This window comes from Leiobunum rupestre, chromosome 4 (genome assembly GCF_980474605.1).
Source record: "Leiobunum rupestre chromosome 4, qqLeiRupe1.1.hap1, whole genome shotgun sequence".
NCBI classification, from domain to species: domain Eukaryota; kingdom Metazoa; phylum Arthropoda; class Arachnida; order Opiliones; family Sclerosomatidae; genus Leiobunum; species Leiobunum rupestre.
The window spans coordinates 63313787-63327405 of NC_143387.1; the positions used below are offsets into that span (position 1 = coordinate 63313787).

The 13619-nt window shown below is 34.5% G+C and overlaps 1 protein-coding gene across 1 annotated transcript in view; it reads right to left on the reverse strand.

The window, feature by feature from the left end:
- The window catches only part of LOC149948716 (putative nuclear hormone receptor HR3), a 40905-nt gene that overhangs the window by 567 nt on the left and 26719 nt on the right, over window positions 1-13619 (reverse strand). Inside the window, exons 2-4 of the mRNA XM_090171136.1 lie at window positions 4807-4892; window positions 303-444; window positions 10-208 (exon numbers count right to left, since the gene is read on the reverse strand). Of these exons, the coding sequence (XP_090027262.1) occupies window positions 10-208; window positions 303-444; window positions 4807-4892 (427 nt within the window). The remainder of the gene's footprint in view (window positions 1-9; window positions 209-302; window positions 445-4806; window positions 4893-13619) is intronic.

The following is a 13619-nucleotide window of genomic DNA, read 5'->3' on the forward strand; positions in this document are numbered from 1 at the left end:
TCTGGCGACGTTTCGGCCGGCGTTTGCGTATTCGGGATTCCCGTCGTGGTGGTGGGAAGGCCGATGCCCCCGTTGGACTGCCCCCCTTGTACTCCGGGGATCAGCGTACCCTGAGGCCCCTGTGGACGGATTAGCTGCGCTCGATGGAAGCGAACTTCGTCTTCGACTTTCTCGCGTTGTTTTTTGGACATTCTGCCGAATTTGACAGCTGAAAAAGGAAACAGCGTGGATTGAGTCATCCGCGCGTACCATCTTCTCGCCCAAGAAACGCGGTTGAACGAGTTAAAGAAAATGATACTTACCATCCCTGGACATTCCCAACGCCAGGCACTTCTGTAACCTGCAATACTGGCACCTGTTTCTGTTCACCCGATCTACGACGCAGTTTTTCTGCCTCGGACATTGATAGTTGACCACGCTGGACTGACTCCTCCTGAAGAAACCCTGTTGTGATTAAAGAAAATATACAAATCAATAATTGGTAATGAACAAATTAAAACTAGACTGACTGTCAGCCCCATTAAAAATCTAGTTACGATCAAAATTTAATTCAAATCGATTCGATTTTACTATGCTTATCATGACACCTTCAAAATATTACTTACAAGGAGAGTACCCGAGGTGTTTATTGCCGATTTAGTTCAAAGTCGGCCGTAATATAGACCTATATGAGATATGAAATTTCCCAAAAGGAGACGTTGCACTACCCATTCGATTTGCCATGGCAACCGAAAATGTTTTTGACCACTTACAACCAAAATAGATTTTTTCCTTATTTTACCCAAAAATTTGTTACAAATTTACCCTAAAAATGTTTCAATTTACCCAAACTTAATGAAATTTACCTAAATGTGGTCCAAATTACACATTTCGTGATTTTCAAAATTTTTCAAACTTTTCGTAGCTAGGACCCTGTGAAACCGAAAAAATCCCATGCTTTTTTAAATGGAGATTTTATTGTTTTAAGTGATCAAAAACATTTTCGGTTGCCATAGCAAATCGAATGGGTAATGCAACGTCTCCTTTTGGGAAATTTCATATTTCATATAGGTCTACATTACGCCCGACTTTGAACAAAATCGGCAATAAACACCTCGGGTACTCTCCTTGCATTGTTAGTTTAGTTCGTACTAAACGTGCATTACAACCGTCGTCAGTTCCGTCAAAAGCGTCCTTAAATAACTTCATTAAGATAGGTAGAATAGGGTCATTGCATGTTTAATTCTGGTTTCACTAATTTTAGGAACATATCGAAATATTTATCGAAATTTAGCCAAAAGAGTGCTCGCACGTGCTTAATCACACGCGAAAGACTTTTCCTGAAACAATGCGCTTATCATAATCAGAAATACAACAGCAAAACAGCCGTAAGAAATTTCACGACACGAAATATCGTGCGACCCTATTTTCGTCCTGCGAAAACAGTGTCATGCCGATCTGTTATCGCGTGAATTTAATAAATAATTAAACATTTATAAAAACTTTCCCTTTACGCGGGTAACGTTTTTTTGATGTGTTTTCTCATATCGGAAAACAAGTTGCCGAAGTAATAATTTTGTCCGGCGCTTAAGTCGCCATCTACATTCGTACAACCGAGCATTTGTCGAAAAACCACAGTAATAATATTTTAATATTAATATCGTTTCATTGATTTATTGTTTATCTAATTCTTAATTTGAATTGAATTGAACTTATAAGCGCAATCTACAGTCCCACTAGATAGAGGGCTCCATATGCCTAGAACAAATAACGAAGTGACAAAATTCTCTATTCGCGACTGAAACAAGTCTAGGTGGCGTAACGGCGCTAGCTTCTCCGAGGTTGCGCCTAAAATCTAGAATTCGCAACAGACAAATTGAAACGTCATAAGAACCTTTTTCTTAACTAAACTTATTAAAACATAAGCAAACGATGTAAAAATTATATTAAAATGCAAGTATCATTATTTATAAAGTCAAATTTAACGATAAGGAAAAACTAATAGCGTCTACTTTAGCCGCTACCTATCTAGGTTTCAATGGCGAACCAAAGGGGGCGTAGCGATAGTTTTCGATCGCGAATATACCCTTCCTCTATACCAAGGGAGTTAGTTTACAGATATCCAAGGGCTGCTCTACCTTTATCAATGGTGTCAACCATAACGAAATTTATTAAATTTGTCTCATTATTAGACTATAATTTTGGCGACATCTATGATACGCCGGATTAAAAATGTTGTCGTTTGAATAGGGTGTAACGTTTTACATGGAATTTGGTCAATCTGGCAGCCATGCTAAAATACCGGCAATAAAGAGTGGGTGGGCGGGGGAAGCGGCCCAGCGAGATGATGACGCGAAAACTACCTAAATTGTTTAAAATACGAAGGATCCGCAGGCACTCGGAAGAGGTGGTGCAACGGGACTCGCGAGTCGCAAAATCCGGCCTGGGGGGGCCCCTATTTAGGCGTCGCGTTATATTTGACGTCGTTGTTGCAGGAAGCGAACGTACGGAGTGTATCTGGGCTAACGACGAAAGATCTACGCGTATATAATTACTTGTGTCAGTATACAGCCCCGCCTAGGGAGATTTATACGAAGCAAATAAGACGGATGACGCCTCGACGTTGGCTTTCCCTCACCGCGAGTAGCCAAATAATGGTCGTCCGGTCAGTTTAACCCGGCCCATTAAAGCCTCTAATTATCGCGCGTGAATTCGGCCATTATACCCGCTTAAGAAATGTTCGCTATTTGCCGTTCTTAAAAGCTCGCTTTTAAGGGAAATTCATAAATACATTATTATTGAATTGTTCGCCCTTTCTCACCAAAGACAAATATTAAACCGTATTTGAGGTACGAACACGCCCGAAGAGGGGAGGGAATCCGTTAAAAATTACCGTGGCCCGTGCAGCTTTGGGGCCCCACTCTATGGCCGAAACGCACAGTTATCTATAGCAGTACGCACTCTTCGAGCCTGAAATAATTGTTTAATCCGGGGGCCCGGACCCGTTACTCGGTGCGGTGGCGGAGTGGTTAACGCATTCGCCTCGCAGCAAGAGGGGCCGGGTTCGATACCAGCTTGTGGCACTGGGTGAAAACTCGAAACCACTCCTTCCGCGTTGAGTTTGCCAGTTATCTCCCCGCTGGTTTAAGGGGTTTTCCCTCGAGCTCTTCGGTTTCCCCTTCCATAAAAACTTGTTGAGGTTAACGGTAATAGTTAGTGTAGGGAGCTGTTGGCTCGTGTGGCTTCCAAGGCTTTCCACCCCCCTCCTACGCGTGGTAACACGGCCACCTGAATTAAAGGCTTTAAAAGTCACTCGATGACTTAGGCCTACCAAGGTGGTGATTATTATATGATTGGTGAAACTCTATAAGCGAAGTTACCAGATATTGTTTAAATGTGGTGCCATCTTTCGAATACAAATTTGTAATTTATCTCGATAAAACATGATTTTAATGGGTTTTTTTTCATTAACCGATAACCGATCTCAAATTAAGCAACATTAACCGGACCCTTATCGATATAGGTTAACCGATAATCAAGTTTTTCAGAAAATAAATGATATCACTACCAGTACTGATATTTGGCTTTTGATCCGTTTAGGAATAAAAATAAACCGGCGTTAACCGATATGATATCGTTATAAGTACCGATATTCGGCTTTTACCGATAACCGGTTTAATCTGGAAATAAAGATATTTTAACTGATAATTAAAGTAGGGTACAATTAATTAATTTAATCGATATCTGGTACGTACCAGTTGATATCATTGAAATAGCTTGTAATCCATTCGATTTAACTCTACGTTTTTAACAATATCGACAAGCCAAAACATACTTAGAATTCAAAATCCAAAAATATACTTTCAAAACCATAACACCAGAAAACTAAATCTTATTAAATTTTACTAAATTATTTCCAAACTCAGTGTTTTTTTTCGATTAAAATACCTCAATAGATATCACAAATTAGTTATTGTATATACCAACAAAAAGTAGCATAAATAATCATGTTTCAATGATTTAAATGATCGTTTGAACACCCAAACAATTTCTTGGAAGTTTGATATTTACGTTTCATTTTTGCCGCTTCTTTCGTATAAATCCGGCTAAAGAGATTTAACTCTCACAGAAGTCGCTAATTAACGATAGCGGAAGTTGGAAGTCGGTCATATTTAATTTTTTTTTCGCCAGAGGTAAGACCGACACAGCCAGGTAAAAAACCGCTCATTACCTTTCATATTACAGCCGCGGGCGCAGCTCCCCGATCCTTATCAACTCGCTTATAGAGAAAATTTATGTATACAGTATTACCCCTTCCTCGTCCCCCCCCCTTTCCCCCATTTTCCTACGGGTATCCTGACAGTAGACTTTTTCTTGAGCTAATTTGTCACAAATATTAGTTTTTTTTACATCATTTTTAAACGACTTTTTTTTAATTTTCGGTTTTATGGACGAACTTTTTTTTGCCTTGCTTAAATTTTACGAGTTATTTTTTTAGAACATATTTTATATTGCTACATTAAAATTGTTAAGAATTTTCTCTGGGGGTATATTTTAAAACTGTAATAAAAAATATATTATTTATTTTACGAATTTACACGTTGTAAATTTAATTTCAGTAGTTTACTACTAATTATGATATTTTAAATAGTTTTTTTAATATTCTTTTAGATTATGATGAAAATTGTGGTTACATTTGTAACCCACATTATATACAAAGCCACAAATTTTGGTCGATTCCGAGTGACGTCATTATCTTTATGATTCTAACTTTGAGCGCCATTTTGAAACGCCTGAAATATTGGAAATAAAAGATGTGGAACTTACTTTACACCCTTCGCACGTGATGACTCCGTAATGCACCCCGGAGGATTTGTCTCCACAGACTTTACATGGAATAATCTCGATTTGAGCTGCAAATAAAAATGACACTTCGTTAAAAACAGTTCTGCGATACATCGAAACAACACATACAATCGAATTTAAATTAGATAGCCATATATTAAAGACACGATAATTTTTTATTATATATATATATATGATATATCTATATATGATACACCTAATTTATGTGATTATATAATATACACCTAATTTATGTGCTTATATATGATACACCTAATTTATGTGCTTATATATGATACACCTAATTTGTGTGCTTATATATGATACACCTAATTCATGTGCTTATATATGATACACCGAATTTATGTGCTTATATATGATACACCGAATTTATGTGCTTATATATGAAACACCTAATTTATGTGCTTATATATGATACACATAATTTGTGTTTTAATAAAATACTCGTAATTTCTTGCATTTATGTTTTACGCGTAATTTATATGATGTTAAATGATACATATAATTTAAATATGTGATCTTATATATAATACACATAATTCATTTATGTGCTTTTATATAATACACATAATTTATATATGCTTTTATATGATACATATAATTTATATTTGCTTTAATATGATAAGCTTAATTTGTGTGCTTTAATACTATACACATAATTTATGAGTTTTATATTATTTATGTGATATATAAGATTTTATATAATTCTTTTTGTGATATGTAAGATTTAAAAAAATTATTTTTGTGATATGTAAGATTTTATATAAATATTTTTGTGATATGTAAGATTTTATATAAATATTTTTGTGATATGTAAGATTTTATATAAATATTTTTGTGATATGTAAGATTTTATATAAATATTTTTGTGATATGTAAGATTTTATATATGATTATCTATGTGATATATGCATGATTAAACTATTCTATTCTCTGATTATATATGGGTTATATACTATTTTATATATGTATTTACACATGATATTACATTACGTTGCAATAATACATTACCGGAGTGTATAGCTTTGGTAGTTAAAAGGTTACACATATTACGTTATAGATACCGTGTTTCGCGTATCGTTTCTGATATCGAACGCCAAACTTAATAATTGGATATTTTCCACGCTATTTAAATATTTATATCCAATTTTTTGGCACGCATATTTATATTTATTGCGTACCATATTCAAAACCCTAATATCATAAGTCTATAAGATTTTACTATAAGTATGACACTTCCGATCTTTCACTTGCAAATGTTTTACTGATAAATATTCACAAGAGAGGCGCTATAACGGTCTTCGTTACCGTTTGGAAATAGTTCATCCCCAAATTAAGTCACCAATAATATACCCCTCCTATCATTCAATAAAATTAAAAATTATTAAATTACATTCAAAAAGAAATATATTTTTAATGTATTACATCTATATTAGTCTATTATAAATGAGAATAAACATTAAAGCCAGTATTAAATTGCTAGTGGTTTAAAATAATCTTAATTAGCATATTTCTAATAAGTATGACAATTAGGAAAAATTATCACCGAACTGATAATTTCGCAGTTATGGCGCAATCACGGTTTAGTTCAGCACAGAGCCCCCTAGTGTCTAAATAAAGGCGAAAGCAATATATACTACTACCAAGGACGATAATATACCACTCAATTCGGTTAGTTAAATTATCATTAAAAACAGTGAAGGGTGTCATACTTTTATTATATTACTTATGAAATTATTAATAACATAAGTTCCGGTATGTGACGTAACATATACGTTAAGTAATTTGTGAATGGTCCCTTATAACGGCATAGTTGGTCGGCGTAGTTCGGAATTTGTAGAATAGATGGCGGTAGCGTCTTCAGGTCGTCGCGCGCGGAAAGAGACCTAGAGGGAGAGAGAGAGAGAGAGGTAGGAAGTCGCGCTCAGGCTCTTGGAAGTACCGCTACTCGGGCGCCGCCCGCCGGAGCCGAACGCAAAAGTTCTTGCTGGAAGATGTCAATGAACGCTCCAGAAACAGGGAGAGGGAGAGAGAGAGAGAGCGGCGGTGACGTCAGAATAGGAGTTAGGAAAATGCCAGGAAAACTTATATAGGAAGTCAGCTTCGCAAGATACAGGAGGACGGGGGGCACAAGCATTACTTACTGCGGAGGGGAAATTGAAAACAAGGATAGATTTTTAAGCGGAATTGGAATGGGCGTTTGCAGCTGGTTAGATATATATCTGATATATAAAAATATAAATAAATACCGTAAAGGTTTGCATAGGTTTAATATACTGTAAAAACCCAGAACGCGAATTTCATATTACGCTTAGCAACGACAAAATCACGAAATTGAATTAATATAGAGTAACAGATATTAAGTCAGTACTATAAAACCGGCAGATGTAACGCGCACACGGTTGTCTAATATAATTAACCAAATTAACCAAGCCTTACTTAACCAAATGGCAACGCAAGTAAGTAGTATAGCTTAGTAGCGTAGCCGGAATTTTACGAGGGGGAGTGAGCCGATATAAAATTGTCTGGTTAAATTTTGGTTTCCAATTTGGATTTTTACTTTGATAAGAAAATATTTATATGCTAAGCTATAACGTGATCGAATGTGGTTGGACGGTGGCTGACAAGTCTCATAACGCTAAATTATTTGGAATATTTCAAAAAAATATTTTAAAATGGGAATAAATATATTTAAAAACATTTCAAAATAAATAAATATAATTATAAATGTATTTCTTTATTTTTGTTAATTTTTTTTTAGCCTTTGGTAGAAAGTTACAGATTTATTTCATCATTAAAATATCGTCTCCTAAATTTTGAATCAGTTTAAATCCAGTTCTTTAAAAGTATTTAGATACTTTCAGATCGTTAATGCGAGTCACGGCAAGGTATAGCGGTACCCGCGTTTCGGCGTAAAAAGTCCTTGCCAAAATGGGTGGACGAAATAATATATAGGTACAAAAGCTCCCTTTCATTTGACCCAATAAATGTGATGTATTGCGCTTTCAATCCTCCAGAAATTGATTAATTAATTATACAGGGTGTGAATAACGTTTTCATTTAAAGGCAATTTCCATCAAGATTTATTTAAAAAAAAAAGGTAAGAAATTATATATGTATCAAAATTACATAAACAATATGAAGTCAATAAATAATGTGTATATTAGCAACGTGGAAAAATCTTTTTTAAAGGGAATAGAACGTCAGGTATTGGGTGTGGAACACCAACGTTTGCAGCTGTGGTTGGCTTTAGAAATGTTTGGCGCCACTGTTCAGGGAAATTTGAAAAATTTAAGGGGTCTTCCGTAAAGATTGCTTTGCAGGTTAAATTCCATTTAATAACTTAATACATTTTATTTCATTGTGAATTTTCACTGTATCTTGATAATTAATTTTTAATTTGATTTTGTGTCGCTCCTCCGTAAGCATAGATCCAGATCAGGGTTCGGCATTCATAGAAATTAATCTCTTTGAGCTCACTTCAGAGTTGTTTACACTCTCAGGTCTTCTGCTCATACTAGCAATCGAATATTTAATTATCTCAAATCATGTGGCTCATAAACGCTCACTCGCGAATATTTAATTATCTCAAATCCGAATATTTAATTATCTAAAATCCGAATATTTAATTATCTCAAATCTGAATATTTAATTATCTCAAATCACGTCGCTCATAAACGCTCACTCGCTGGTTTTATCATTCATTATGACTCCAAAACGCTCTATTCGGCTCCAAAATGAACTACGCCCGCCCAACAGTGGTTCAAAGAATTTCGGAGTTTTAATCCCAAAGATAGTATTAAATAATACCGTCCATTTAAATAAACGCGCAAATTAGTGAGACGCGAGATCTGTTTCACCTTGTACGCGTAGCAAAATTCCCAACACCCGGCGAAAAATAAAAGCGCGCAAGTGGCGAAAATATTCTAGTTCCAATTCTCGAAATTCACATAATTTTGGTTTACCCTCATTTTAGCTTCAATCGCGTACACTACACTGTCACCAGGCACTACTTTACCAGGCGGTATTTAGGTACAGTCAACGCGGTATCTAAGCCATTACGCAATATATAACTGCACAGTTAAAGCGCGCGCACTGATGCAGTATCGGTACTATGCAAAATTGGGTTAAATGTCTACACGAACGATTGAATGTGCAACTGATAGACCTTATGCACGTAGTTTACAGTAAAGACTTTTCTAATCATACGAATATTTATTTACTAAACTTAAAGTAAATTATTTTCTAATTGTTTCACTATATAATTAATATATCTTTAAAATAAAGGCTTTTCCAACTGTAATTATTTTTAAAGCTAAGTAAAGGATTTTCTTATCGTTTCACGAAATATTTACTAAATCTATAAAATAAAGGCTTTTAAATTCATTGGAATATATACAAATAAAAGACTTTTCTAATAATACGGAAATTTATTTGATAAACTTCAAGTAAAGGATTTTCTAATCAATTTACTATATATTTACTAAACCTATAAAATAAAGGATTTTCCAGTCATTGAAATATTTATTGACTAAGCTTAACTTAAAGAAAAGGCTTTACCGGCAGTACGAAGGTTTAATATATTAAGCTCAAAGTAATAGCTTCCCTAAGCAAACGAATATTTACTTACTAAGTTAAGTAAAGGATTTTCTAGTCATTTCACTAAATCTACAAAACAATGGCTTTTCCAATTGACTAAGCTTATCTTAAGCAAAATGCCTTTCCATTTCTTGGAATATTTTTTACTAAGCTTAAATTAATCAAAATGCCTTTCCATTTCTTGGAATATTTTTTACTAAGCTTAACTTAACCAAAATGCTTTTCCATTTATTGGAATATTTTTTACTAAGCTTAACTTAACCAAAATGCCTTTCCATTTCTTGGAAGATTTTTTACTAAGCTTAACTTAATCAAAATGCCTTTCCATTTCTTGGAATATTTTTTACTAAGCTTAACTTAACCAAAATGCTTTTCCATTTATTGGAATATTTTTTACTAAGCTTATCTTAAGCAAAATGCCTTTCCATTTCTTGGAATATTTTTTACTAAGCTTAAATTAATCAAAATGCCTTTCCATTTCTTGGAATATTTTTTACTAAGCTTAACTTAACCAAAATGCTTTTCCATTTATTGGAATATTTTTTACTAAGCTTAACTTAACCAAAATGCCTTTCCATTTCTTGGAAGATTTTTACTAAGCTTAACTTAATCAAAATGCTTTTCCATTTCTTAGAATATTTTTTACTAAGCTTAACTTAAACAAAATGCTTTTCCGTTTATTGGAATATTTGTTACTGAGCTTATTTTAAATAAAATTCTTTTCCATTTTTTTTCTAAGTATAACTTAAAATAAACATTTCCAGTCGTACGAATATTAATATACCAATCTTTAAAAATATTGCGCATAATGTAAATACTTTCCCAGCAACATAAATATCTTTTGCTTAATCTTAGCTTTTCTATTCATGTTTCTTCATTTACTTAGCTTTTCCGGCAATTAAAAACATTTATTAACTAAACTTAAAGTTAAGACCTTCCCAAGACCCTAATATTAATTAATACCATTTTTACAGAATTGAATCAACATCTTATTGAAAAAATGCACGGTATTAGGAAAATAAGTATTAAATGTATCTGTATTAGTCACTCTTGGTGTAGGCTGGTCCTTTTTTTGCTTGAGAAAATACAATTTATTTGAGGGTAGAGTAACATGTCGAAGTGTATAATACTTGGGCGTATTCTTTTAAGAGCCGACCTTTTGAGCGAAGTTACGCGGGAAACACCTCGGGTCTAAGTGACGTAGCACAAAAAATTGTACGTTTACATGGGTTGTACCTCTACGATTTAGAATTTAAGAAAATTAAGATATTAAGTGTTAATTTACTATAATATATGCTCTGTTGGTTAGAAGAATTAAAAATGTAATTATCGAAACTACGATAAATAAATTAAGTCTTCAATTTTCAAATTGCATATTGATATAAAAAAAATTTAGATTTCTAAATGATATTCCTAAATATAATCGAATGTACGGATTTTAAAAGGTAAAATTGTGAATGTTAACTATTAATTATGCAGTAATATCGTAATTTAGTTATAAACTTAATTAAACAAAATTATTGGATCAAATATATAGGGTTAATCATATTTTAAGAACTATAAATCAGGCAAAATAGTTAGTATAGCTATATATATATATATATATATATATATATATTTATTTATATATATATATATAGCTCGGTAATATAAAGATAGCTAGATAGATGGTGTCCGTCGTGTTTTTATCCGATGGTGAGAAGTATTTCCGGGGGAAATAACATTAGATTAACCCAGATAAGAAACTAATAAGCAGCCAATGGGAACAAAGCCCCCCTGTAATCTCCGTTGTCATAGCGACGCTTCCAATAAACAACTTCCATTCCCGGTAGCATCTTATACCCTTCATCTTGAGGATGCGCCACCCTGCGAGAAATCCCAATTGATGGGGTTCGAAATATCTTTCTTCGAATTTTCACCCCGTTTGTCCCCGGATTCGACACAATTTCGCTTGTTTAATAGCTGGCAATTATTATTCAAATTCAATGAAGCCATATTTATTAATTCATATAGATATAAAAATAAAGCTAGCAATTAAAATCAATGTGAAGTTGCACCTTGAAGGATTCCCCTAGAATTCTTAATCAATGGCAATAGTCGTTTAAATAAAACCTGTTCAGCGATTGACTAGAAGCATTATTACAGAGAGCATGGAGATACTTGTAAAAGCGTTATATTTTAAAGCGTGCGCTGCTTAATATTTCAAAATAGAATGGCTCGCTCAATTTCGCAGGCGCCTCCTGAAAGGAAAAAAAAGGCGCGCGTGCTATCAACTTTAACCTGGAAAATAAAACTAACATAAACACGTGACTATTTTATTCAGTGACTAGCGCATGCGCGTATAGGGCATTTAAAGAAAAGAGAGCGGCATTTATAGAAGCGTCTGTTTAGGCTTTATTTCAATTTAATTTAATTTTTAATTAATTGGTTTTTAGATTTTAGATATTTTCAAATATATTAAATAGAATAGATAATTTTTTCTATTTAACTTAAGGATTTATTTTAAATAAACAATTCTTAGTTTTCAATTTGCTGCGATTTTTACTGCAAATCGCGGACACTTACACCGAATTAGGACTTAAAATTTCCCGTGTACTAGTACGCCTAAGGATGTAAAATGGACAAATTGCGTTGCTTTAATTACTTTCTTATTAAACAGATTTTGCAGATGTAAAAGTTTAAGAAAGTCAGTATATTATGTTATTTCATCCGATGGGTCAGACAATCGTACAAATCGCGTACACTTTATAGAAAATTGATATTAAAAATCTTGAAATCAACTGGCCAATCCTGAAATCTGGGCCAAAACCAGTTCCAAAATCTCAAAATCAGCGTACAAACCAGAAACCAACACGATAATCTAGCTCTGAAATCTAAAATTTAGTTTCTGATTTCTGAAATCACTTTCAAATTCGAAGTCCCCTATGCAAAATTAGCGAACGTTGGACCCCTCGATTTCATCCTATACATTTTTGAAAAATCATGCGAAGATTTCAAGCATTACAAGAGAAATTAATACTTCTATAGTAGAAGCTATATAATATACTTCTGGTTTTGACCAAAATTCATTATACCGTAGTGAGAAATACATTACATACTTCGCATATTTACATTTATATTGTACTTAAATCTAACGCTACTAATGATATTTTGAATCCATAACGTTGAACCCATAAGAAATAATTTCTTAAGCCGTTTTAAAGAAGGCGAATTTATAAAATCGCCTACAAACCAATACCCTAACCCTTTACATAATTCTAGGGATAAGTTACACTTCTAATTTCGGAACATTTTTTTACCCAATTTAATTTCCCGCGATTAAAAGATAAGAGAAATGGTTATGTAAAATAAGCCTTGGCATGTACGCGAATATATATAAAAAAACAAGCGCTTTCTTTTAAGTCCCCCTTAAAAAAGGGGGAACGAAGAGTTATTGTTGGCGAAATGATAGTGGAGGAGTGAATCGAGAAGAGCTTTAACCCCCCTGCCCGACCCCTTATAACGGACAATACGCCAAAGAGGCGAGCGTCGGAACCCGGAAGTTGTTAGCAGATAGCTGTGGGAAGCTCGCATCTGCTTCTGCGCGCCGCCGCCGACGGAGAGCTAAGCCTCGGCGACGCGTTATCCCTCGTCGTCGCCGAGGCTTAAGGGCGAACGAGAGCGAAACGCGAAAAATCGGGACTGTTGGCAAAACCCCGTAAAATGATCCTGGCATTTGTATTACGGGAAAACTATACTAGGGAAAAAGCGAACGGCCAAATTCTTTCACTCTCTTAATGGGGCTAAAAGTGCCAAAAGTGTGAAACGCCATCTACGGCGGAGCCTTAATAAAATAAAAACCTAGTGTTTATATCGACAAACTCGGGGCCGGCCTGTAAACTCTCATAGGCCGGCGTGCCAGCTTTGCGAACGGACTTCGGAGCCATCGTGTAGAGTTACAAAACTGAAGGGGTCAATGACCAGTGTTGTGTGTGTGTTTAAGGTTGTGCCTCGCGCTAGCCCTAACACTCGCTGTAACTCGGTATCGTTAATATTATTAGGATTTTAGAGAAGTACTACGCGTATTCAATATAAATGCGCGTTACCCGCCCCTCCAAGCGATAATATTACAATCTAAACAATTGCCCCTTTTGTTGTGTTTGGATTTTTCGAGAGCCTTCTCGAATTAAGCGATC